The following is a 26660-nucleotide window of genomic DNA, read 5'->3' as shown; positions in this document are numbered from 1 at the left end:
CCACACACCGCAATGCCCGTTATACATTATGCCACACACTGCAATGACCCTGAGACATTATACCACATACCACAATGCCCGTGATATAGTATACCACACATTGTAATGCCTGTGACACATTATGACACACACCGCAATGTCCGTGATACATTATGCCACACACCGCAATCCCCATTACACGCCACGGCGGGGTCTGCGGGGGCAGTAGTTACGCCAGTGTGGTTGACCACAGAGGAGGACACATCTGTGCATACCAAAGCAGAGCTGTAAGTATACATTTTTGTGCCCTGAGTAAATGAAGAGCATTGGTGTCCCTGTCCATACACTAGGCGGGGAGAGTGCGCGTCGTAGGAGCGCATCGAAAAATAGGGTTTGGTCTCACTAGGTAGGGGCGTGACCACACAATAGTACCCTAATTCAAATTATGCCACAGTAGTGAAGGGGGGTGGGGGGGGGGGAGAAAGAACAGAGAGAGGAAGAGAGAGGGGGTGAGGATATAGAGAGAGCGCAGAGAGGACAGACAGAGAGAGAGTGAGAGTCAACTATGATATGTCTACACCTGCACTCACCCTAGCTGGGGGGCAGCACTCTCCCTGCAGTGCTGATGCTGCAGATGTCTGTCTGCTGTGCTGCTGCCGGGATCCATGGACAGGGGCTCAGGCAGGCAGACTGGATGCTTGTGGCAGGTGAGTGGAGGAGGCAGGAGCCGGTGCACATGGTGAGCAGGATGCACGAGCACAGGCAGGCAGACACTTTCATCTGAGCATTGCACCTGCTGCTCAGCTCTCTGCCCGCGCGCGCCTTTCAATTCATACCCAGCGCGACTTAACATGGAACTCCGTCCACTCAGCTCCCCTCCTGCTCGCATGTTTCATACTCTGGCCGGCTCGCTCGCGTCATGACCACACACAGAGGCAGAACTCTGGGAGGCAACGGAGTCATCTGCCGCCGGGCTCCTGCTCTGAAGGGGGGCACCTCTCCTCCCATTCTGTGACACCAGTGAATTAAGTTAATTGATAGCTGCCGCTATCTTTTCAGTGGCCGACTTCCTCACTAGTCCCTGCACCTTACAAATCACACCCTCTTTATTATACACATTTTACAAGTGTCACACCCAGGATTAGAAACCACAACCTATTACACTGGAAGCACACACCTTACTGATGAAGCTGTTTGCGCCTGTATAGGAAATATGAGAATTTTAACTATATGAAGATACTTCTCTGACAATTACATGTAACTTCATATAGTTAGCATTCTCATGCTTCCTCTACAGGAGCAAATAGCTCCATCAGTAAAGTGTCTGCTGTGTCACACACACACACACACACACACACACACACACACACACACACACACACACACACACACACACACACTTATCTTGATATAGGAAATAGGGGGGCACCAATATTTATCTTGCCTCCGGGCAACTGGGACGAACTTACGCCACTGACCACACATGAAACTCCGTCCGCTCCGTCCCGCCCAGGACGTGGTGTTGCAGGACTCACATATGGGGTCTCACTGTGCGCTCAGCTCCCCCTACCCGCACCACTCGTACTTGACGCTCGGTCGCGTCATGACGCAGCCGCGTCATGACGTCACTATGCAAATGACGCGTCCGCTCAGCACAGTGCCGCCAAGGAGGCGGTGCTGCCAGGCCAGCCAAGACTCGAAATGGATGTATATATCGGCCCACCTGGCCATCGGCATGTGCCAGAAGTGCCAGATGGCCAGTCCGGCCCTGCTACACGGTCTTGTGTTGCCCATGTCGGGCCACTTCCACAAAATTTTACAGAGCCACTTTTAGTTCTCAATTTGCACCTGATCTCAGGCACAACTGCAGCAAATGACGCAAGGAAGACCACAATTGCATACAATCAGGACCCCGTCCCCCTCAACAGATCCCACCCCCTCATCAAACTGCACCCCCATTAGGGCTGCTTTCATTAATTTCCCAGGTTGGTTTTATATCCCAATCTGCACCTGCTATGGTTACTACTACTAGTAAATCTGGCTAATACTAGCCAGTGCCTCCCCAGCCATTCACCTCACTGCATGTCACTGCCAGGAGCTACCGATTATTTGTTACCCTCTCAGGTGCCGAATTCCCCAGCTTTAGTTAATCCAGCTGCAGAAGCAGCAGCAAGCGGGTGTTTAAATATTACAATATATTCTGGGCTACTAAAAATGCCACAACTCATTCTTAATTTAGCATGCATACTATAGAAGTCCACAGATGCATTAAAGGGACATAAGGCCTGATAATGTTTTGGAAATAAGGCATAAAAAGCAAGTAACTTAAGGCCTAATTCAGAGTTGACCGCAGCAGCAAATTTGTTAGCAGCTGGGCAAAACCATGGGGGTAATTCCAAGTTGATCGCAGCAGGATTTTTGTTAGCAATTGGGCAAAACCATGTGCACTGCAGGGGAGGCAGATATAACATGTGCAGAGAGAGTTAGATTTGGGTGTGGTGTGTTCAATCTGCAATCTAATTTGCAGTGTAAAAATAAAGCAGCCAGTATTTACCCTGCACAGAAATAAAATAACCCACCGAAATCTAACTCTTTCTGCACATGTTATATCTGCTTCCCCTGCAGTGCACATGGGGGGTCATTCCGAGTTGTTCGCTCGGTAAAAATCTTCGCATCGCAGCGATTTTCCGCTTAATGCGCATGCGCAATGTCCGCACTGCGACTGCGCCAAGTAAATTTGCTATGCACTTAGGAATTTTACTCACGGCATTTTCATCGTTCTGGCGATCGTAATGTGATTGACAGGAAATGGGTGTTACTGGGCGGAAACAGGCCGTTTTATGGGCGTGTGGGAAAAAACGCTACCGTTTCCGGAAAAAACGCAGGAGTGGCTGGAGAAACGGGGGAGTGTCTGGGCGAACGCTGGGTGTGTTTGTGACGTCAAACCAGGAACGACAAGCAGTGAAATGATCGCAGATGCCGAGTAAGTCTGAAGCTACTCAGAAACTGCTACGAGGTGTGTAATCGCAATATTGCGAATACATCGTTCGCAATTTTAAGATGCTAAGATTCACTCCCAGTAGGCGGCGGCTTAGCATGAGCAAATCTGCTAAAATTCACTTGCGAGCGAACAACTCGGAATGACCCCCATGGTTTTGCCCAATTGCTATCAAAAATCCTGCTGCGATCAACTTGGAATTACCCCCTATGTGCACTGCAGGGGGGCAGAAATAACATGTGCAGAGAGAGTTAGATTTGGTGGGGTGTGTTCAAACTGAAATCTAAATTGCAGTGTAAAAATAAAGCAGCCAGTATTTACCCTGCACAGAAACAAAATAACCCACCCAAATCTAACTGTCCCTGTAAATGTTATATCTGCCTCCCCTGCAGTGCACATGGTTTTGCCCAACTGCTAACAAATTTGCTGCTGCGATCAACTCTGAATTGCCCCCATTGTATCTAGAACATATCATGGCCCTCATTCCGAGTTGTTCGCTCGCTAGCTGCTTTTAGCAGCTTTGCACACGCTAAGCCGCCGCCTACTGGGAGTGAATCTTAGCTTTGCAGAATTGCGAACGAAAGATTCGCATAATTACGAATAGAAATTTCTTTGCAGTTTCTGAGTAGCTCGGGACTTACTCTGCCACTGCGATCAGTTCAGTCAGTTTCGTTCCTGGTTTGACGTCTCAAACACACCCAGCGTTCGCCCAGAAACTCCCCTGTTTCTCCAGCCACTCCCGCGTTTTTCCCAGAAACAGCAGCGATTTTCCTCACACACCCATAAAACGGACAGTTTCCGCCCAGAAACACCCACATCCTGTCAATCACACTGCGATCACCAGAACGAAGAAATTTCTTCGTTAAGCCGTGAGTAAAATACCTAACTTTTTGGCAAATTTACTTGGCGCAGACGCACTGCGAACATTGCGCATGCGCAGTTTGCGACAAATCGCTCCGTTGCGAAAACCACTAACGAGCGAACAACTCGGAATGAGGGCCCATGTTGCAATGCAAGTGGAGCAAATACATTTATATTTTTTCTGTACAGGGTAAATACTGGCTGCTTTTGCATGTAGACCACAAATGTTAGATTTCAGTTTGGGCACACCCTCCAGTGGCAAACACAGGATTTCTAGAGGGGGGTTTCCAAATGCAATCCACAATCTCCCACTCTGCAAGTGCGGGAGTATGGGGAAGCAGTAGAAGAACCTAGTACCAACCCTGGACATTAATGGAAACATTGGTGTTTTATACACTGGTTACTGTATGGAATACATTATTAATATCTAACACAATAGTATAGGCTGTAGCAAACATTTAAATAATACATGAATACACAAACATAATAGAACCAGTACTGCGCTTTCTAGGCACACATTCTCCCACCTCATGGTAAGGCTCCTTTCTCTTCTTCCTTGTAGCTACTCTCTGGTCCAGTGCGCTGATTGAGGACTCAGATCCACACGCAGCAAACTAGGTAGAATAAGCTGCTACCACTGGGTATATGCAGCAGCTCTGCTCTGTCCCTTAAACTGCATGATGTGGCAGCAGCTCTAGTAATCGTATTATATACTATTGCTATTGTCATAATTTGAGCCACTGGCCAAGAGGAGGGGGGTTTCTGGGCAACCGGAAACCCATCCTATGTTTGCCTATGCCCTCCCAAATGTAAATCTCTCTTACTCATGCCCCATCAGCATGGTTTTGCCCAGGTGCACAATTGCTTTTTTGCTTAACTACAATTTTTTTTTTGTTTTACTTCCAAGGGGGGTATTCAGTTAGGTGCAAAGAAACACCAAGAGCGAAAAACTGACTTTTTTTGTGAATTCTACCAATATTTTTTTTCCAGGTTATCCAATTTGGTCGCCTTGAAAAAAAAAAAAATTCTCCTGAAAACACACAGGTTCAGTGAGACCTGTGGGGTTTTTTGTTGTTGCTAGAAACAGACCCATTTTTGGACGAACATTGTGCTATTTTTGGGGATTTGGTTTCGTGGTTAATTGAATCCCACCCCCTTCCAAAATCAGAATCAGGCCCAAAGATAACTGTCAAAGAACCCCCAAGCACTCACCTGCAACATTCCATGTCCATTACCCTCAATCGTTCCTTCACATGTAATGTGGAGCTTTCTCAGCTTCTTGGGTGATCTGAATAAACATAATACAATAGGCAACAAATATTACATTTAACCGAAAAGTTCTGAAAGACAGTAAAATGAAAATAAATGTAAATAGTCGCTGCTGTTTGGTGAGAATATCTAAAGAAGCTCACACACATGGTAAGATTTTTAAATGATGAGGGCGTTTCTGACCGATTGGAATGACACATCGTTTAAAAATGGGTGGGCATGTTAACGATGCGATGCACGCACCTGTGGGTCATTCGTCGCCTCCTCAGATATTCTCAACATACAGAAAGATCAGAGGATGTTGCGTACAATGGAATGCTGCCAAATACCGTCGCTTGTTGTTGCCGGCATCGGCAACTGTGTGTATGCACTTGTCGATACCGGCTCCTCGCCAGGTCCCGTCGCTAGCAAAGTGTCGCAGGAGGACACATTACTTTGTGTGTGGGCACCCTTACACTCACATATGATCTTTAATTGCCACCAAGTGCAATCCCTGAGCGGAGTGCTGCTAAATAATCAAATCAAGAGGAGATTGTGAGAAAAGTGTGGGAAGTAGAGATGTGTGCAGACACCCAAGTGTTGATTTTGGTTTCTAAGTCATTGTCGTGTTTTGGTTTCTCAAGTGTTTTGGGTTTTTTCACTGGTATGCTACGCTGGGCTTTCTGGCTTATGCTGGTGTTTTGGGGTGCCACACCCTGCACCTAGATATAGCGCTAGGGACCCCAAATATACAGAGACGCCTTGATGCGGCTTTGGGGCTTAACCACACATTTGCGCAAATATGTGTAACGAAGATCTCTGAATTCTATTATTATGTGGAATTTATATCTGGTTACTGTTATCATTCAGGGTGCTGGGGGAAACAAAATGCCTTTTTTTCTTGCTCAGAAATACCCCTCCCTTTCGAGCACCTGAATGATATCACTAAGCTAATTGAGCATCTACCATTATATATGTCTGATCTTATAGAAAACAGGTCCCTCCCAAGCTCTGTGTATTGACCCCTTATATATTTGTAGATGTTGATCATGTCCCCTCTTAGTCTCCTCTTTTCCAATGTAAACATACCTAGCCTTGCAAGCCTTTTTTCATATTCCAGCGTCTCCATGCCCTTGATTAGTTTGGTCGCCCGCCTCTGAACCTTTTCTAGCTCCAGGATATCCTTTTTGTAATATGGTGCCCAAAATTGCACACAGTATTCAAGATGTGGCCTCACTAGTGATTTATATAATGGGAGTATAATACTCTCGTCCCTTGCATCAATTCCCCATTTTATGCATGCAAATATCTTATTAGCCTTCTTTGCTGCAATCCTACTTTGGGTACTACTGCTTAATTTGTTATCTATGTGAACCCCTAAGTCTTTTTCCAGTACATAATCCCCTAATATTACCCCATTTAGTATGTAGGTTTTATTTTTGATCTTGCCCCCACAGTGCATTACCTTCCACTTGTCTGTGTTGAGTCTCATTCTCCATTTTGCTGCCCATGCTTCCAGTTTAGTTAAGCCGTTCTGAAGAGACTCAGCATCCCCCTCCATATTTATAACCTTACACAATTTGGTATTGTCTGAGAAAATTGACACCATGCTCTCTAGACCTACTGTTAGGTCGTTGATGAAAATGTTGAACAAAAGTGGTCCGAGTACAGACCCTTGTGGAACACCACTTAGTACTTTAGTCCAATTTGAAAATGATCCATTGACCACAATGCGCTGCTCCCTATTATCTAACCAATTACTGACCCAAGTGCATATTGTGCTCCCTAGCCCTATTTCTTGTAGCTTATAGATAAGATGCATGTGTGGTACAGTGTAGAAAGCTTTGGCAAAGTCTTAAAAGATTACATCCACCTCCTTACCCTGATCAAGGTTCGCAATTACTGTTTCATAAAAGCCAAGTAAGTTGGTCTTACATGATCTGTCCTTCATAAATCCATGTTGGTTCCTTTTAATGACCTTATTTGCATCAAGGAACTTTTGAATACTGTCCCTTAGAATACCTTCTAATACTTTCCCCACTATAGATGTAAGATTAACTGGTCTATAATTACCTGGTTCAGATTTGCTCCCCTTTTTGAATATTGGCACTACCTCCGCTATACGCCAGTCTTTGGGAACCATAACCGATTTTACTGAATCCATGAAGATCAAAAATAGAGGTCTTGCTAGTTCAGCGTGCAGCTCCATAAGAACCCTTGGGTGAATTCCATCGGGACCAGGTGACTTATTAATCTTTAACTTTTTTAATCGGTCACAGACTACCTTCTCACATAAATAAGCATTTAGCAGTGGGACATTATCTTTGTTGAGATTTTGCGTTAGACCCAGCATTTGGTCCTCTCTGGTAAATACCGTTGAAAAAACTTGTTTAGTTTGTTTGCTATGTCTTTATCATATTTGATTAAGACTCCCCTCTTGTCCTTTAAAGGGCCTATACTCTCCTTCTTTAGTCTCTTGCTTTTGATGTACTTAAAAAAAATGTTGGGATTCGCTTTGCTTTCCTTTGCTACTAGTTTTTCAGTGTCTACTTTAGCCGCTCTTATTCCTTTTTTTGCATATTTTGTTACAGTCCTTATACTGTAGTGCTGAAATGACTCCGCATCCCGCTCAGATTTGTATTTTTTTAATGCTCATCTTTTTTTGTCCATTAATTCCTTTATATTTTTGTTAAACCACATTGGTTTGGGATTTTTACTCCTTTTTTTGCTGCTGGTGGGAATACATTTATGAGTATTATTAATTAGCAGTGATTTTAATACATTTCTCTGTAGTATTTTTTCTTTGAAACAGAATTTCCCATTCAATGTCCCTTAACGCTTCCTTCATCATGTCAAAGTTGACTTTGCTAAAGTTTAGAGTCCTAGTCCTCTGTGCACTCCTGTACAGAGTGTCCATGTTCTTATCCCCTTTACAAATATACAGTATATAGAAAACACTGCTAGTGCATAAATAATAATGCTCCAGAATAATAACATCAACACACTGTAGAAAATCCAGCAAAGTCGTGTGTAGCATGATGTAACATATGTTTAATGTATAATTCAAGACCACAGTCTGGACCCTGATCCCTAGAGGTGGTTTGTACAGGGGGCAGGGGCATGGTCCTCCTGTATGCTGTGAAAATACAGGGGTGCTGGCCCTGTCTTGTATGCTGTAAAAATTCAGGGGTGCTGTTGTTAAAATGAAATTACACTGGCCCTGTATGCTGTAAAAATTCAGGGGTGAAGTTAAAATAAAAGGACACTGGCCCTGTGTGCTGTAAAAATTCAGGGGTGCTGTTAAAATAAAAGTAAACTGGCCCTGTATGCTGTAAAAATTCAGGGGTGCTGTTAAAATAAAAGTACACAGGTCCTGTATGCTGTACAAATTCAGGGTTGTTGCTGTTAAAAAAAAATATTACACAGGCCCTGTATGCTGTAAAAATTCATGGGTACTGTTGTTAAAATAAAAGTACACTGGCCCTGTATGCTGTAAAATTCAGGAGTGCGGTTTTAAAATAAGAGCACATTGGTCCTGTATGCTGTAAAAATACAGGGGTGCTGCTGTGAAAATACTACTACACTGGCCTTGTATGCTGTAAAAATTCAGGGGTGCAGTTGTTAAAATAAAAGTACACTGGTCCTGTATGCTGTAAAAATTCAGGGGTGCTGTTGTTAAAATAAAAGTACACTGGCCCTGTATGCTGTAAACATTCAGGGGTGCAGTTGTTAAAATAATATTACACTGGCCCTGTATGCTGTAAAAATACAGGGGTGCTATTGTTAAAATAAAAGTACACAGGTCCTGTATGCTGTAAGAATATGAGGGGTGCTGTGAAAATAAAGGGGCACTATTCTGTGTGCTGTAATAATAAAGGGGTGCTGTCCTGTGAAATGGAGAACAACAATTTGGAGGAAAAAATAGTGAAAGATCAGAATCCACTTCCAGTTCCTAGTATTAGTGCTGAAGCTGCAGCTGCCACCAGTCATGACATTGACAATGCAATTCCATCAACGTCATCTGCTAAGGCCGATGCCCAATGTCATAGAGGGCATGTAAAATCCAAGAAGCAAATATAATCAGAAAAAAAAGAAATTCTCTGATGAGAAACGTAAAATTGGCAATATGCCATACAGGACACAAAGTGGCAATGAAAGGCTAAGGCCTTGGCCTATGTTCATGAATGGTGGCTCAGCTTCTCATGAGGATGGAAGCCCTCCTCTCTCTCAGAAAATTAAAAAAATTAAGCTTGTTAAAGCACAGGAAAAAACAACTGTGCGTTCAGAGATATCACAAATTCCCAAGGAGAGTCCAAGTGTGTCCGCGGTTGCGATGTCTACGCCTGACCTTCCCAAGACTGTATGGAAAGAGGAGGCTCCTACCACCATTTGCACACCCCCTGCATGTGCTGGGAGGCACACTGCCAGTCCAGTTGCTGATATTGAGATTGAGGATGTCATTGTAGACGTGCACCAGGATGAGGAGGATATTGGTGTAGCTGGCACTGAGGAAAAAGTTGAGGATTCTGATGGTGATGTGGTTTGTTTGAATAAGGCACCAATGGAGACAGTTGTTGTCCATGGGATAAGAAAGCCCAAGGTCACACCTGGGCAAAATACCAAAAAAGCCACCTCTTCAGTGTGGAATTATTTCTTCACAAATCCGGACAACAGGTTTCAAGCCGTGTGTTGCCTTTGTCAATCCATAATAAGTAGGGGTAAGGACATTAACCACATAGGAACATCCTCCCTTATATGTCACTTGCAGCGCATTCATCAGAAGTCATTGTCAAGTTCAGACACTTTGGGAAAGCAGTCCACTGACACCTAAATCCCTTTTTCCTGTTGTACCCAAGCTCCTGCAAGCCACACTACCAACTCCCATAAGTCAATTTTCTCCTCATTCAGGAAAGTAAGTAGTCCTGCAGGCCAAGTCACAGGCATGACTGATGAGTCCTCTCCTAACCGGGATTCCTCCGGAGGATCCTTGAGGTGGTATGCCTGCTGCTGCCGCTGCTGTTGTTTCTGCTGGGAGTCGATCATCATCCCAGAGAGGAAGTTGGAAGACCACTTGTACTACTTCAACTAAGCAATTGACTGTCCAACAGTCCTTTGCGAGGAAGATGAAATATGACAGCAGTCATCCTGTTGTGAAGCGGATTACTGAGGCCATAACAACTATGCTTGTGTTAGACGTGCATCCGGTATCAACCATTAGTGCAGTGGGATTTAGACTGCTGATGGACGTACTGTGTCCCTGGTACCAAATCCCATCTAGATTCCACTTCACTATCCATGCGATTCCCGGACTGTACAGGGACATTAAGAAAAGTGTCCTCAGTGTTCTGCAAAATGCGATTGTACCCTCTGTCCACTTAACCACGGACATGTGGACAAGTGGAGCAGGGTAAACTAAGGACTATATGACTGTGACAGCCCACTGGGTGTCACGTCTAGCAAAGTTTGAGGATCCAGCAGCTGAGACTTGCCCGAGGAGGTAGTTGGCTGTGGGTGAACAAGATGAGGGGGTCAGATATAGGGGGTAATTCTGAGTTAATCGCAGCAGGATTTTTGTTAGCAGTTGGGTAAAACCATGTGCACTGCAGGGGAGGCAGATGTAACATGTGCAGAGAGAGATTTGGGTGGGGTGTGTTTAATCTGCAATCAAAGTTGCAGTGTAAAAATAAAGCAGCCAGTATTTACCCTGCACAGAAACAATGGCCCTCATTCCGAGCTGTTCGCTCGTTCTTTTTCATCGCATCGCAGTGAAAATCCGCTTAGTACGCATGCGCAAAGTTCGCACTGCGACTGCGCCAAGTAACTTTACTATGAAGAAAGTATTTTTACTCACGGCTTTTTCTTCGCTCCGGCGATCGTAATGTGATTGACAGGAAATGGGTGTTACTGGGCGGAAACACGGCGTTTCAGGGGCGTGTGGCTGAAAACGCTACCGTTTCCGGAAAAAACGCAGGAGTGGCCGGGGAAACGGTGGGAGTGCCTGGGCGAACGCTGGGTGTGTTTGTGACGTCAACCAGGAACGACAAGCACTGAACTGTTCGCACAGGCAGAGTAAGTCTGGAGCTACTCTGAAACTGCTAAGTAGTTAGTAATCGCAATATTGCGAATACATCGGTCGCAATTTTAAGAAGCTAAGATTCACTCCCAGTAGGCGGCGGCTTAGCGTGTGTAACTCTGCTAAATTCGCCTTGCGACCGATCAACTCGGAATGAGGGCCAATATAACCCACCCAAATCTAACTCTCTGCACATGTTATATCTGCCCCCCCCCCCCCCCTGCAGTGTACATGGTTTTACCCAACTGCTAACAAAAATCCTGCTGCGATCAACTCAGAATTACCCCCATAGTTCCTTCGCATGGGATACGGAGCAATGAAGAACGTAGGCGGGGTTGAGAGTCAATGAATAGTATTTATTATGTACAGGGCTGAGGTAGAGAACTGTGGCTGGAGCACGATGGTTAAAAGACGTGGCTGGAGGCAAAGAACTGTGGACTGTAATTTGAAAGACGAGACTGTAGATAATGAACTGTGGAACTGTGGATGGTAGTTGAAGACATGGCTGGAGACAAGGACTGTGGACTGTGGTTTGGAGGATGAGGCTGAAGATAACATTGTGCAGATTGAGGTCGGTGGTATACAGACTAGAGATGAGCGGGTTCGGTTTCTCTGAATCCGAACCCGCACGAACTTCATGTTTTTTTCACGGGTCCGAGCAGACTCGGATCCTCCCGCCTTGCTCGGTTAACCCGAGCGCGCCCGAACGTCATCATGACGCTGTCGGATTCTCGCGAGACTCGGATTCTATATAAGGAGCCGCGCGTCGCCGCCATTTTCACACGTGCATTGAGATTGATAGGGAGAGGACGTGGCTGGCGTCCTCTCCATTTAGATTAGGGTTGAGAGAGAGAGAGAGAGAGAGATTGACCTGAGGCTGTGATACTGTAGAAGAGAGTGCAGAGTTTAGTGACTGACGACCACAGTGACCACCAGACAGTGCAGTTGTTTGTTTTATTTAATATATCCGTTCTCTGCCTGAAAAAAACGATACACACAGTGACTCAGTCACATACCATATCTGTGTGCACTGCTCAGCCCAGTGTGCTGCATCATCTATGTATATATTATATATCTGACTGTGCTCAGCTCACACAGCTTATAATTGTGGGGGAGACTGGGGAGCACTGCAGTGCCAGTTATAGGTTATAGCAGGAGCCAGGAGTACATAATATTATATTAAAATTAAACAGTGCACACTTTTGCTGCAGGAGTGCCACTGCCAGTGTGACTAGTGACCAGTGACCTGACCACCAGTATATATAATATTAGTAGTATACTATCTCTTTATCAACCAGTCTATATTAGCAGCAGACACAGTACAGTGCGGTAGTTCACGGCTGTGGCTACCTCTGTGTCGGCACTCGGCAGCCCGTCCATAATTGTATATACCACCTAACCGTGGTTTTTTTTTCTTTCTTTATAGTCATACTAGTTAGTTACGAGTATACTATCTCTTTATCAACCAGTCTATATTAGCAGCAGACACAGTACAGTGCGGTAGTTCACGGCTGTGGCTACCTCTGTGTCGGCACTCGGCAGCCCGTCCATAATTGTATATACCACCTAACCGTGGTTTTTTTTTCTTTCTTTATACATACATACTAGTTACGAGTATACTATCTCTTTATCAACCAGTCTATATTAGCAGCAGACACAGTACAGTGCGGTAGTTCACGGCTGTGGCTACCTCTGTGTCGGCACTCGGCAGCCCGTCCATAATTGTATATACCACCTAACCGTGGTTTTATTTTCTTTCTTTATACATACATACTAGTTACGAGTATACTATCTCTTTATCAACCAGTCTATATATTAGCAGCAGACACAGTACAGTGCGGTAGTTCACGGCTGTGGCTACCTCTGTGTCGGCACTCGGCAGCCCGTCCATAATTGTATATACCACCTAACCGTGGTTTTTTTTTCTTTCTTTATACATACATACTAGTTACGAGTATACTATCTCTTTATCAACCAGTCTATATATTAGCAGCAGACACAGTACAGTGCGGTAGTTCACGGCTGTGGCTACCTCTGTGTCGGCACTCGGCAGCCCGTCCATAATTGTATATACCACCTAACCGTGGTTTTTTTTCTTTCTTTATACATACATACTAGTTACGAGTATACTATCTCTTTATCAACCAGTCTATATTAGCAGCAGACACAGTACAGTGCGGTAGTTCACGGCTGTGGCTACCTCTGTGTCGGCACTCGGCAGCCCGTCCATAATTGTATATACCACCTAACCGTGGTTTTTTTTTCTTTCTTTATAGTCATACTAGTTACGAGTATACTATCTCTTTATCAACCAGTCTATATTAGCAGCAGACACAGTACAGTGCGGTAGTTCACGGCTGTGGCTACCTCTGTGTCGGCACTCGGCAGCCCGTCCATAATTGTATATACCACCTAACCGTGGTTTTTTTTTCTTTCTTTATAGTCATACTAGTTACGAGTATACTATCTCTTTATCAACCAGTCTATATTAGCAGCAGACACAGTACAGTGCGGTAGTTCACGGCTGTGGCTACCTCTGTGTCGGCACTCGGCAGCCCGTCCATAATTGCATATACCACCTAACCGTGGTTTTTTTTTCTTTCTTTATACATACATACTAGTTACGAGTATACTATCTCTTTATCAACCAGTCTATATTAGCAGCAGACACAGTACAGTGCGGTAGTTCACGGCTGTGGCTACCTCTGTGTCGGCACTCGGCAGCCCGTCCATAATTGTATATACCACCTAACCGTGGTTTTTTTTCTTTCTTTATACATACATACTAGTTACGAGTATACTATCTCTTTATCAACCAGTCTATATATTAGCAGCAGACACAGTACAGTGCGGTAGTTCACGGCTGTGGCTACCTCTGTGTCGGCACTCGGCAGCCCGTCCATAATTGTATATACCACCTAACCGTGGTTTTTTTTTCTTTCTTTATACATACATACTAGTTACGAGTATACTATCTCTTTATCAACCAGTCTATATTAGCAGCAGACACAGTACAGTGCGGTAGTTCACGGCTGTGGCTACCTCTGTGTCGGCACTCGGCAGCCCGTCCATAATTGTATATACCACCTAACCGTGGTTTTTTTTTCTTTCTTTATACATACATACTAGTTACGAGTATACTATCTCTTTATCAACCAGTCTATATATTAGCAGCAGACACAGTACAGTGCGGTAGTTCACGGCTGTGGCTACCTCTGTGTCGGCACTCGGCAGCCCGTCCATAATTGTATATACCACCTAACCGTGGTTTTTTTTCTTTCTTTATACATACATACTAGTTACGAGTATACTATCTCTTTATCAACCAGTCTATATATTAGCAGCAGACACAGTACAGTGCGGTAGTTCACGGCTGTGGCTACCTCTGTGTCGGCACTCGGCAGCCCGTCCATAATTGTATATACCACCTAACCGTGTTTTTTTTTTCTTTCTTTATACATACATACTAGTTACGAGTATACTATCTCTTTATCAACCAGTCTATATATTAGCAGCAGACACAGTACAGTGCGGTAGTTCACGGCTGTGGCTACCTCTGTGTCGGCACTCGGCAGCCCGTCCATAATTGTATATACCACCTAACCGTGGTTTTTTTTCTTTCTTTATACATACATACTAGTTACGAGTATACTATCTCTTTATCAACCAGTCTATATATTAGCAGCAGACACAGTACAGTGCGGTAGTTCACGGCTGTGGCTACCTCTGTGTCGGCACTCGGCAGCCCATCCATAATTGTATACTAGTATCCAATCCATCCATCTCCATTGTTTACCTGAGGTGCCTTTTAGTTGTGCCTATTAAAATATGGAGAACAAAAATGTTGAGGTTCCAAAATTAGGGAAAGATCAAGATCCACTTCCACCTCGTGCTGAAGCTGCTGCCACTAGTCATGGCCGAGACGATGAAATGCCAGCAACGTCGTCTGCCAAGGCCGATGCCCAATGTCATAGTACAGAGCATGTCAAATCCAAAACACCAAATATCAGTAAAAAAAGGACTCCAAAACCTAAAATAAAATTGTCGGAGGAGAAGCGTAAACTTGCCAATATGCCATTTACCACACGGAGTGGCAAGGAACGGCTGAGGCCCTGGCCTATGTTCATGGCTAGTGGTTCAGCTTCACATGAGGATGGAAGCACTCAGCCTCTCGCTAGAAAAATGAAAAGACTAAAGCTGGCAAAAGCAGTAGCACCGCAAAGAACTGTGCGTTCTTCGAAATCCCAAATCCACAAGGAGAGTCCGACTCCAATTGTGTCGGTTGCGATGCCTGACCTTCCCAACACTGGACGTGAAGAGCATGCACCTTCCACCATTTGCACGCCCCCTGCAAGTGATGGAAGGAGCACCCGCAGTCCAGTTCCTGATAGTCAGATTGAAGATGTCAGTGTTGAAGTACACCAGGATGAGGAGGATATGGGTGTTGCTGGCGCTGGGGAGGAAATTGACCAGGAGGATTCTGATGGTGAGGTGGTTTGTTTAAGTCAGGCACCCGGGGAGACACCTGTTGTCCGTGGTAGGAATATGGCCGTTGACATGCCTGGTGAAAATACCAAAAAAATCAGCTCTTCGGTGTGGAAGTATTTCACCAGAAATGCGGACAACAGGTGTCAAGCCGTGTGTTCCCTTTGTCAAGCTGTAATAAGTAGGGGTAAGGACGTTAACCACCTCGGAACATCCTCCCTTATACGTCACCTGCAGCGCATTCATAATAAGTCAGTGACAAGTTCAAAAACTTTGGGTGACAGCGGAAGCAGTCCACTGACCAGTAAATCCCTTCCTCTTGTAACCAAGCTCACGCAAACCACCCCACCAACTCCCTCAGTGTCAATTTCCTCCTTCCCCAGGAATGCCAATAGTTCTGCAGGCAATGTCACTGGCAATTCTGACGAGTCCTCTCCTGCCTGGGATTCCTCCGATGCATCCTTGCGTGTAACGCCTACTGCTGCTGGCGCTGCTGTTGTTGCTGCTGGGAGTCGATGGTCATCCCAGAATTGAAGTCGTAAGCACACTTTTACTACTTCCACCAAGCAATTGACTGTCCAACAGTCCTTTGCGAGGAAGATGAAATATCACAGCAGTCATCCTGTTGCAAAGCGGATAACTGAGGCCTTGACAACTATGTTGGTGTTAGACGTGCGTCCGGTATCCGCCGTTAGTTCACAGGGAACTAGACAATTTCTTGAGGTAGTGTGCCCCCGTTACCAAATACCATCTAGGTTCCACTTCTCTAGGCAGGCGATACCGAGAATGTACACGGACGTCAGAAAAAGACTCACCAGTGTCCTAAAAAATGCAGTTGTACCCAATGTCCACTTAACCACGGACATGTGGACAAGTGGAGCAGGGCAGGGTCAGGACTATATGACTGTGACAGCCCACTGGGTAGATGTATGGACTCCCGCCGCAAGAACAGCAGCGGCGGCACCAGTAGCAGCATCTCGCAAACGCCAACTCTTTCCTAGGCAGGCTACGCTTTGTATCACCGGTTTCCAGAATACGCACACAGCTGAAAACCTCTTACGGCAACTGAGGAAGATCATCGCGGAATGGCTTACCCCAATTGGACTCTTCTGTGGATTTGTGGCATCGGACAACGCCAGCAATATTGTGTGTGCATTAAATCTGGGCCAATTCCAGCACGTCCCATGTTTTGCACATACCTTGAATTTGGTGGTGCAGAATTTTTTAAAAAACGACAGGGGCGTGCAAGAGATGCTGTCGGTGGCCAGAAGAATTGCGGGACACTTTCGGCGTACAGGCACCACGTACAGAAAACTGGAGCACCACCAAAAACTACTGAACCTGCCCTGCCATCATCTGAAGCAAGAAGTGGTAACGAGGTGGAATTCAACCCTGTATATGCTTCAGAGGTTGGAGGAGCAGCAAAAGGCCATTCAAGCCTATACAATTGAGCACGATATAGGAGGTGGGATGCACCTGTCTCAAGCGCAGTGGAGAATGATTTCAACGTTGTGCAAGGTTCTGATGCCCTTTGAACTTGCCACACGTGAAGTCAGTTCAGACACTGCCAGCCTGAGTCAGGTCATTCCCCTCATCAGGCTTTTGCAGAAGAAGCTGGAGACATTGAAGGAGGAGCTAACACGGAGCGATTCCGCTAGGCATGTGGGACTTGTGGATGGAGCCCTTAATTCGCTTAGCAAGGATTCACGGGTGGTCAATCTGTTGAAATCAGAGCACTACATTTTGGCCACCGTGCTCGATCCTAGATTTAAAGCCTACCTTGGATCTCTCTTTCCGGCAGACACAAGTCTGCTGGGGTTCAAACACCTGCTGGTGAGTAAATTGTCAAGTCAAGCGGAATGCGACCTGTCAACAACATCTCCTCCTTCACATTCTCCCGCAACTGGGGGTGCGAGGAAAAGGCTCAGAATTCCGAGCCCACCCGCTGGCGGTGATGCAGGGCAGTCTGGAGCGACTGCTGATGCTGACATCTGGTCCGGACTGAAGGACCTGACAACGATTACGGACATGTCGTCTACTGTCACTGCATATGATTCTCTCCCCATTGAAAGAATGGTGGAGGATTATATGAGTGACCGCATCCAAGTAGGCACGTCACACAGTCCGTACTTATACTGGCAGGAAAAAGAGGCAATTTGGAGGCCCTTGCACAAACTGGCTTTATTCTACCTAAGTTGCCCTCCCACAAGTGTGTACTCCGAAAGAGTGTTTAGTGCCGCCGCTCACCTTGTCAGCAATCGGCGTACGAGGTTACATCCAGAAAATGTGGAGAAGATGATGTTCATTAAAATGAATTATAATCAATTCCTCCGTGGAGACATTGACCAGCAGCAATTGCCTCCACAAAGTACACAGGGAGCTGAGATGGTGGATTCCAGTGGGGACAAATTGATAATCTGTGAGGAGGGGGATGTACACGGTGATATATCGGAGGATGATGATGAGGTGGACATCTTGCCTCTGTAGAGCCAGTTTGTGCAAGGAGAGATTAATTGCTTCTTTTTTGGTGGGGGTCCAAACCAACCCGTCATATCAGTCACAGTCGTGTGGCAGACCCTGTCACTGAAATGATGGGTTGGTTAAAGTGTGCATGTCCTGTTTATACAACATAAGGGTGGGTGGGAGGGCCCAAGGACAATTCCATCTTGCACCTCTTTTTTCTTTTCTTTTTCTTTGCGTCATGTGCTGTTTGGGGAGGGTTTTTTGGAAGGGACATCCTGCGTGACACTGCAGTGCCACTCCTAGATGGGCCCGGTGTTTGTGTCGGCCACTAGGGTCGCTTATCTTACTCACACAGCTACCTCATTGCGCCTCTTTTTTTCTTTGCGTCATGTGCTGTTTGGGGAGGGTTTTTTGGAAGGGACATCCTGCGTGACACTGCAGTGCCACTCCTAGATGGGCCCGGTGTTTGTGTCGGCCACTAGGGTCGCTTATCTTACTCACACAGCTACCTCATTGCGCCTCTTTTTTTCTTTGCGTCATGTGCTGTTTGGGGAGGGTTTTTTGGAAGGGACATCCTGCGTGACACTGCAGTGCCACTCCTAGATGGGCCCGGTGTTTGTGTCGGCCACTAGGGTCGCTAATCTTACTCACACAGCTACCTCATTGCGCCTCTTTTTTTCTTTGCGTCATGTGCTGTTTGGGGAGGGTTTTTTGGAAGGGCCATCCTGCGTGACACTGCAGTGCCACTCCTAGATGGGCCCGGTGTTTGTGTCGGCCACTAGGGTCGCTTATCTTACTCACACAGCGACCTCGGTGCAAATTTTAGGACTAAAAATAATATTGTGAGGTGTGAGGTATTCAGAATAGACTGAAAATGAGTGGAAATTATGGTTTTTGAGGTTAATAATACTTTGGGATCAAAATGACCGCCAAATTCTATGATTTAAGCTGTTTTTTAGGTTTTTTGGAAAAAAACACCCGAATCCAAAACACACCCGAATCCGACAAAAAAAATTCGGTGAGGTTTTGCCAAAACGCGGTCGAACCCAAAACACGGCCGCGGAACCGAACCCAAAACCAAAACACAAAACCCGAAAAATTTCCGGCGCTCATCTCTAATACAGACGTGGCTGGTGACGTAGATCTGTGGAGTGTGGCTTGAAAGACGAGGCAGAAGACCCGGGGCCGACTGTACCCAAAGAATCTTACTGGACCGGGTTTTCCAGGAGCGCTTCCACAGGCAGTAGCAGGTTAGGAACGGCAGGACTGCAGCAGCAACAGAGAACCGACTGAGCAGGATCAGGAGTAACCAGAATACGACAAGGATCCTGGGAGCACAGGCTAAAGCACCTACAACAGGGTTGTAACTTGAAGCACTGGCGTCCCTGTCCTAAACCAGCCCCCTTTTATAGGGAGAGCTTCCCCTGGATTGGCTGGAAAAAACAGGAAACAGGAACTATGCTTAAAAATAAGAATTTACTTACCGATAATTCTATTTCTCGTAGTCCGTAGTGGATGCTGGGGACTCCGTCAGGACCATGGGGAATAGCGGCTCCGCAGGAGACAGGGCACAAAAGTAAAAGCTTTAGGATCAGGTGGTGTGCACTGGCTCCTCCCCCTATGACCCTCCTCCAAGCCTCAGTTAGGATACTGTGCCCGGACGAGCGTACACAATAAGGAAGGATTTTGAATCCCGGGTAAGACTCATACCAGCCACACCAATCACACTGTACAACCTGTGATCTGAACCCAGTTAACAGCATGATAACAGCGGAGCCTCTGAAAAGATGGCTCACAACAATAATAACCCGATTTTTGTAACAATAACTATGTACAAGTATTGCAGACAATCCGCACTTGGGATGGGCGCCCAGCATCCACTACGGACTACGAGAAATAGAATTATCGGTAAGTAAATTCTTATTTTCTCTGACGTCCTAAGTGGATGCTGGGGACTCCGTCAGGACCGTGGGGATTATACCAAAGCTCCCAAACGGGCGGGAGAGTGCGGATGACTCTGCAGCACCGAATGAGAGAACTCCAGGTCCTCCTCAGCCAGGGTATCAAATTTGTAAAACTTTTCAACGTGTTTGCCCCTGACCAAGTAGCAGCTCGGCAAAGTTGTAAAGCCGAGACCCCTCGGGCAGCCGCCCAAGATGAGCCCACCTTCCTTGTGGAATGGGCATTTACATATTTTGGCTGTGGCAGGCCTGCCACAGAATGTGCAAGCTGAATTGTACTACACATCCAACTAGCAATCGTCTGCTTAGAAGCAAGAGCACCCAGTTTGTTGGGTGCATACAGGATAACAGCAAGTCAGTTTTCCTGACTCCAGCCGTCCTGGAAACCTATATTTTCAGGGCCCTGACAACATCTAGCAACTTGGAGTCCTCCAAGTCCCTAGTAGCCGCAGGTACCACCATAAGCTGGTTCAGGTGAAACGCTGACACCACCTTAGGGAGAAACTGGGGACGAGTCCGCAGCTCTGCCCTGTCCGAATGGACAATCAGATATGGGCTTTTGTGAGACAAAGCCGCCAATTCTGACACTCGCCTGGCCAAGGCCAGGGCCAACAGCATGGTCACTTTCCATGTGAGATATTTCAAATCCACAGATTTGAGCGGTTTAAACCAATGTGATTTGAGGAATCCCAGAACTACGTTGAGATCCCACAGTGCCACTGGAGGCACAAAAGGGGGCTGTATATGCAGTACTCCCTTGACAAACTTCTGGACTTCAGGAACTGAAGCCAATTCTTTTTGGAAGAAAATCGACAGGGCCGAAATTTGAACCTTAATGGACCCCAATTTGAGGCCCATAGACACTCCTGTTTGTAGGAAATGCAGGAATCGACCGAGTTGAAATTCCTCAGTGGGGGCCTTCCTGGCCTCACACCATGCAACACATCCTCGCCACATGCGGTGATAATGTTGTGCGGTCACCTCCTTCCTGGCTTTGACCAGGGTAGGAATGACCTCTTCCGGAATGCCTTTTTCCCTTAGGATCTGGCGTTCCACCGCCATGCCGTCAAACGCAGCCGCGGTAAGTCTTGGAAACAGACATGGTACTTGCTGAAGCAAGTCCCTTCTTAGCGGCAGAGGCCATGAGTCCTCTGTGAGCATTTCTTGAAGTTCCGGGTACCAAGTCCTTCTTGGCCAATCCAGAGCCACGGGTATAGTTCTTACTCCTCTACGTCTTATAATTCTCAGTACCTTGGGTATGAGAAGCAGAGGAGGGAACACATACACCGACTGGTACACCCACGGTGTTACCAGAACGTCCACAGCTATTGCCTGAGGGTCTCTTGACCTGGCGCAATACCTGTTAAGCTTAGAGCATTGTAAATTGTCCTTAGCTCCAGTATATTTATGTGGAGAGAAGTCTCCAGACTTGATCACACTCCCTGGAATTTTTTTCCCTGTGTGACTGCTCCCCAGCCTCTCAGGCTGGCATCCGTGGTTACCAGGACCCAGTCCTGAATGCCGAATCTGCGGCCCTTTAGTAGATGAGCACTCTGCAGCCACCGCAGAAGAAACACCCTTGTCCTTGGAGACAGGGTTATCCGCTGATGCATCTGAAGATGTGATCCGGACTATTTTTCCAGCAGATCCCACTGAAAAGTTCTTGCGTGAAATCTGCCGAATGGAATCGCTTCGTAAGAAGCCACCATTTTTCCCAGGACCCTTGTGCAATGATGCACTGACACTTTTCCTGGTTTTCGGAGGTTCCTGACTAGCTCGGATAACTCCCTGGCTTTCTTCTCCGGGAGAAACACCCTTTTCTGGACTGTGTCCAGAATCATCCCTAGGAACAGTAGACGTGTCGTCGGAAACAGCTGCGATTTTGGAATATTTAGAATCCACCCGTGCTGTCGTAGAACTACTTGAGATAGTGCTACTCCGACCTCCAACTGTTCTCTGGACCTTGCCCTTATCAGGCAATCGTCCATTTTCTTTGAAGAAGAATCATCATTTCGGCCATTACCTTGGTAAAGACCCGGGGTGCCGTGGACAATCCAAACGGCAGCGTCTGAAACTGATAGTGACAGTTCTGTACCACGAACCTGAGGTACCCTTGGTGAGAAGGGCAAATTGGGACATGGAGGTAAGCATCCCTGATGTCCAGGGACACCATATAGTCCCCTTCTTCCTGGTTCGCTATCACTGCTCTGAGTGACTCCATCTTGATTTGAACCTTTGTATGTAAGTGTTCAAATATTTTAGATTTAGAATAGGTCTCACCGAGCCATCTGGCTTCAGTACCACAATATAGTGTGGAATAATACCCCTTTCCTTGTTGTAGGAGGGGTACTTTGATTATCACCTGCTGGGAATACAGCTTGTGAATTGTTTCCAATACTGCCTTCCTGTCGGAGGGAGACGTTGGTAAAGCAAACTTCAGGAACCTGCGAGGGAGAGACGTCTCGAATTTCCAATCTGTACCCCTGGGATACTACTTGTAGGATCCAGGGGTCCACTTGCGAGTGAGCCCACTGCGTGCTGAAACTCTTGAGACGACCCCCCACCGCACCTGTTTGTACGGCCCCAGCGTCATGCTGAGGACTTGGCAGAAGCGGTGGAGGGCTTCTGTTCCTGGGAATGGGCTGCCTGCTGCAGTCTTCTTCCCTTTCCTCTATCCCTGGGCAGATATGACTGGCCTTCAGATATGGACATCGCACTTACTCTTGATGCCAGAGTGCAAATATCCCTCTGTGCATCTCGCATATATAGAAATGCATCCTTTAAATGCTCTATAGTCAATAAAATACTGTCCCTGTCAAGGGTATCAATATTTTCAGTCAGGGAATCCGACCAAGCCACCCCAGCGCTGCCCATCCAGGCTGAGGTGATCGCTGGTCGCAGTATAACACCAGTATGTGTGTATATACTGTTTAGGATATTTTCCAGCCTCCTATCAGTTGGCTCTTTGAGGGCGGCCGTATCTGGAGACGGTAACGCCACTTGTTTTGATAAGCGTGTGAGCGCCTTATCCACCCTAAAGGATGTTTCCCAACGCGCCATAACTTCTGGCGGGAAAGGGTATACCGCCAATAATTTTCTATCGGGGGAAACCCACGCATCATCACACACTTCATTTAATTTATCTGATTCAGGAAAAACTACAGGTAGTTTTTTCACACCCCACATAATACCCTTTTTTGTGGTACTTGTAGTATCAGAAATATGTAACACCTCCTTCATTGCCCTTAACATGTAACGTGTGGCCCTAAAGGAAAATACATTTGTTTCTTCACCGTCGACACTGGAGTCAGTGTCCCTGTCTGTGTCTGTGTCGACCGACTGAGGTAAATGGGCGTTTTAAAGCCCCTGACGGTGTTTGAGACGCCTGGACAGGTACTAATTTGTTTGCCGGCCGTCTCATGTCGTCAACCGACCTTGCAGCGTGTTGACATTATCACGTAATTCCCTAAATACGCCATCCATTCCGGTGTCGACTCCCTAGAGAGTGACATCACCATTACAGGCAATTGCTCCGCCTCCTCACCAACATCGTCCTCATACATGTCGACACACACGTACCGACACCCAGCACACACACAGGGAATGCTCTGATAGAGGACAGGACCCCACTAGCCCTTTGGGGAGACAGAGGGAGAGTTTGCCAGCACACACCAAAACGCTATAATTATACAGGGACAACCTTTATATAAGTGTTTTCCCCTTATAGCATCTTAATATATAATCATATCGCCAAATAAGTGCCCCCCCTCTCTGTTTTAACCCTGTTTCTGTAGTGCAGTGCAGGGGAGAGCCTGGGAGCCTTCCCACCAGCAGTTCTGTGAGGGAAAATGGCGCTGTGTGCTGAGGAGAATAGGCCCCGCCCCCTTTTCGGCGGGCTTCTTCTCCCGTTTTTCTGACAACCTGGCAGGGGTTAAATACATCCATATAGCCCCAGAGGCTATATGTGATGTATTTTTAGCCAGTATAGGTATTTTCATTGCTGCCCAGGGCGCCCCCCCCAGCGCCCTGCACCCTCAGTGACCGTTGGTGTGAAGTGTGCTGAGAGCAATGGCGCACAGCTGCAGTGCTGTGCGCTACCTCATGAAGACTGAGAAGTCTTCAGCCGCCGATTTCTGGACCTCTTCTCTCTTCAGCATCTGCAAGGGGGCCGGCGGCGCGGCTCCGGTGACCCATCCAGGCTGTACCTGTGATCGTCCCTCTGGAGCTAGTGTCCAGTAGCCTAAGAAGCCAATCCATCCTGCACGCAGGTGAGTTCACTTCTTCTCCCCTAAGTCCCTCGTTGCAGTGAGCCTGTTGCCAGCAGGACTCACTGAAAATAAAAAACCTAATAAAACTTTTACTCTAAGCAGCTCTTTAGGAGAGCCACCTAGATTGCACCCTTCTCGGCCGGGCACAAAAACCTAACTGAGGCTTGGAGGAGGGTCATAGGGGGAGGAGCCAGTGCACACCACCTGATCCTAAAGCTTTTACTTTTGTGCCCTGTCTCCTGCGGAGCCGCTATTCCCCATGGTCCTGACGGAGTCCCCAGCATCCACTTAGGACGTCAGAGAAACTTGGTCTCCAACATGGCGGCACCCAGTATTGCAGACCTTTCTGCAAAGCCACATTGCTCACTGCCTCTGGTCTCCTAGCAATGGCTCAGCAAGAGCGACCCGCTGTAGCGGCATCCCGCCGCCACGAGCGAACCCCCTCACCGCCGCCACTGCGGCCCACGGACCCGGTGCAGCAGCCCACCTCCGCCTCTGCCTGCACACCGCCAGAGAAGCCAGCCCCGAAGCCCCAGCGTACCGTTAAGACTCCAGACGCTGACATTACCCCCCCCCCCCCCCTTTGCGGGTGGACTCCGGACACCTATATGGTTTAGTTGGGAACTTGGCATGAAATGTCCGAAGTAGTCTTGGAGCATGGACATCTTCTGCTTCTACCCAAAATACTCTCCTTTGGTCCATATCCCTTCCAATCAACAAGGTACTGGAGGCGACTATAACGTCTGCGAGAATCGAGGATCTTGTAAATCTCAAATTCGTCTCCTTGTGCTGATTGGATCTTGGGTGATTTAGGCAAAGCAGCTCTGAATTGATTAAGTACCAAAGATTTTAAGAGAGAAATATGAAATGCATTAGGGATTCTTAACTGCGGAGGTAATTTCACTTTATAAGCCACAGGATTCAAAACTTTTTCGATTGGGTAGGGCCCAATAAATCTGGAAGCAAACTTTTTCGTAGGAACCTCTAATCTTAGGTTACGTGTGGACTGGAAACCCAAACCCGATCTCCTTCCTTAAGGCTTGGTACAGCTTTTTGCTTTAGATCTGCATAGGTCTTATACCTCTTGGATGTCTTGAGTAAGGCCTTGTGAATTTGTTTCCAGGTTTCAGTAAATTGTCGAAGTGTTGACTCTGCGGCAGGAACCTCGAGCGTAGGCAGAGGTTGGAAGTCAGGAACTCTCGGATGGTAACCATAATTAATGAAGAATGGAGAAGATTTTGTGGCAGAGTGATAGAGATTGTTATGGGCAAATTCTGCGAATGGGAGGAAGTCCAGGCAGTCTTTCTGTGAGGAGGACATGAAAAAACGCAGAAAAGTCTCCAGATCCTGGTTCGCTCTCTCTGTTTGACCATCCGTTTGGGGATGATATCCTGAGGAGAAGTTCAATTTCACACCAAGAGCAGAACATAGGGATCTCCAAAACTTGGCCACAAACTGAGGACCTCTATCAGACACGATTTCCTGCGGTAGGCCATGAAGTCGAAAGATCTCTGCTATAAATAACAACCAACTGGGATGCTGATGGAAGATTAGCCAGAGGAACGAAGTGTGCCATTTTAGAGAATCAGTCAACTATGACCCATACGGTGTTCCGTCCACCAGACGTAGGTAAATCAGTAATAAAGTCCATAGAAATATGCGTCCATGGTCTTAGTGGCACAGGTAATGGATGAAGTAACCCGGCTGGAGGACCTTTGGGACCCTTATGCTGGGCACATTTTGGACAGGCAGCCACGAATTCCTGAACGTCAGTCCCGAGATGAGGCCACCAGTAGGAGCGCTGAATGAATTTGAGTGTTTTATGACCGCCTGCATGGCCCATGAAGGAAGAGGAGTGAGCCTATGTAAGAAGTTTTTTGCGAAGATTTGGTGCAACGAAGATCTTTCCTGGAGGAGGAAGTGGAGAGGTATTAGTTGCTGAAAAAGAGGTGGATTCCAGAATGAATTGCTCTTTTGAACGGTCAGAGGGTTCTTCAGAACTTAGGGAGCGAGATAATGCATCTGCCTTTTTGTTGAGGGAACCTGGTTGGTAACTAAGTTTAAAGTTAAAACGGGTAAAGAAGAGTGCCCATCTTGCTTGGCGTGGTTTCAGACATCGGGCTGACTGTAGATACAGGAGGTTCTTGTGATCCGTGGTTACCGAGATTGGATGCTGAGCTCCCTCCAACAAATACCTCCACTCCTCAAAGGCCAACTTAATCGCCAGTAATTCCTGTTCCCCAATAGCGTAATTCTGTTCAGCGGGGGGAAAATCTTCGCGAGAAGAACGCACAAGGATGGACCTTCTTGTCCTCGAAGAGCTG

The 26660-nt window shown here is 46.7% G+C and overlaps 1 protein-coding gene across 3 annotated transcripts in view; it reads right to left on the bottom strand.

The window, feature by feature from the left end:
- The window catches only part of LOC135055153 (poly(ADP-ribose) glycohydrolase-like), a 344454-nt gene that overhangs the window by 133059 nt on the left and 184735 nt on the right, over positions 1–26660 (bottom strand). For all 3 annotated transcript variants that reach the window (XM_063958859.1, XM_063958860.1, XM_063958861.1), the window contains one exon: positions 5051–5126. In XM_063958859.1, the coding sequence (XP_063814929.1) occupies positions 5051–5126 (76 nt within the window). The remainder of the gene's footprint in view (positions 1–5050; positions 5127–26660) is intronic.

The sequence above is a fragment of the Pseudophryne corroboree genome, chromosome 3 (assembly GCF_028390025.1).
Source record: "Pseudophryne corroboree isolate aPseCor3 chromosome 3, aPseCor3.hap2, whole genome shotgun sequence".
NCBI lineage: Eukaryota > Metazoa > Chordata > Amphibia > Anura > Myobatrachidae > Pseudophryne > Pseudophryne corroboree.
The sequence above is the reverse complement of the archived record's forward strand: the minus strand, read 5'-3'. Positions and strand labels throughout refer to the sequence as shown.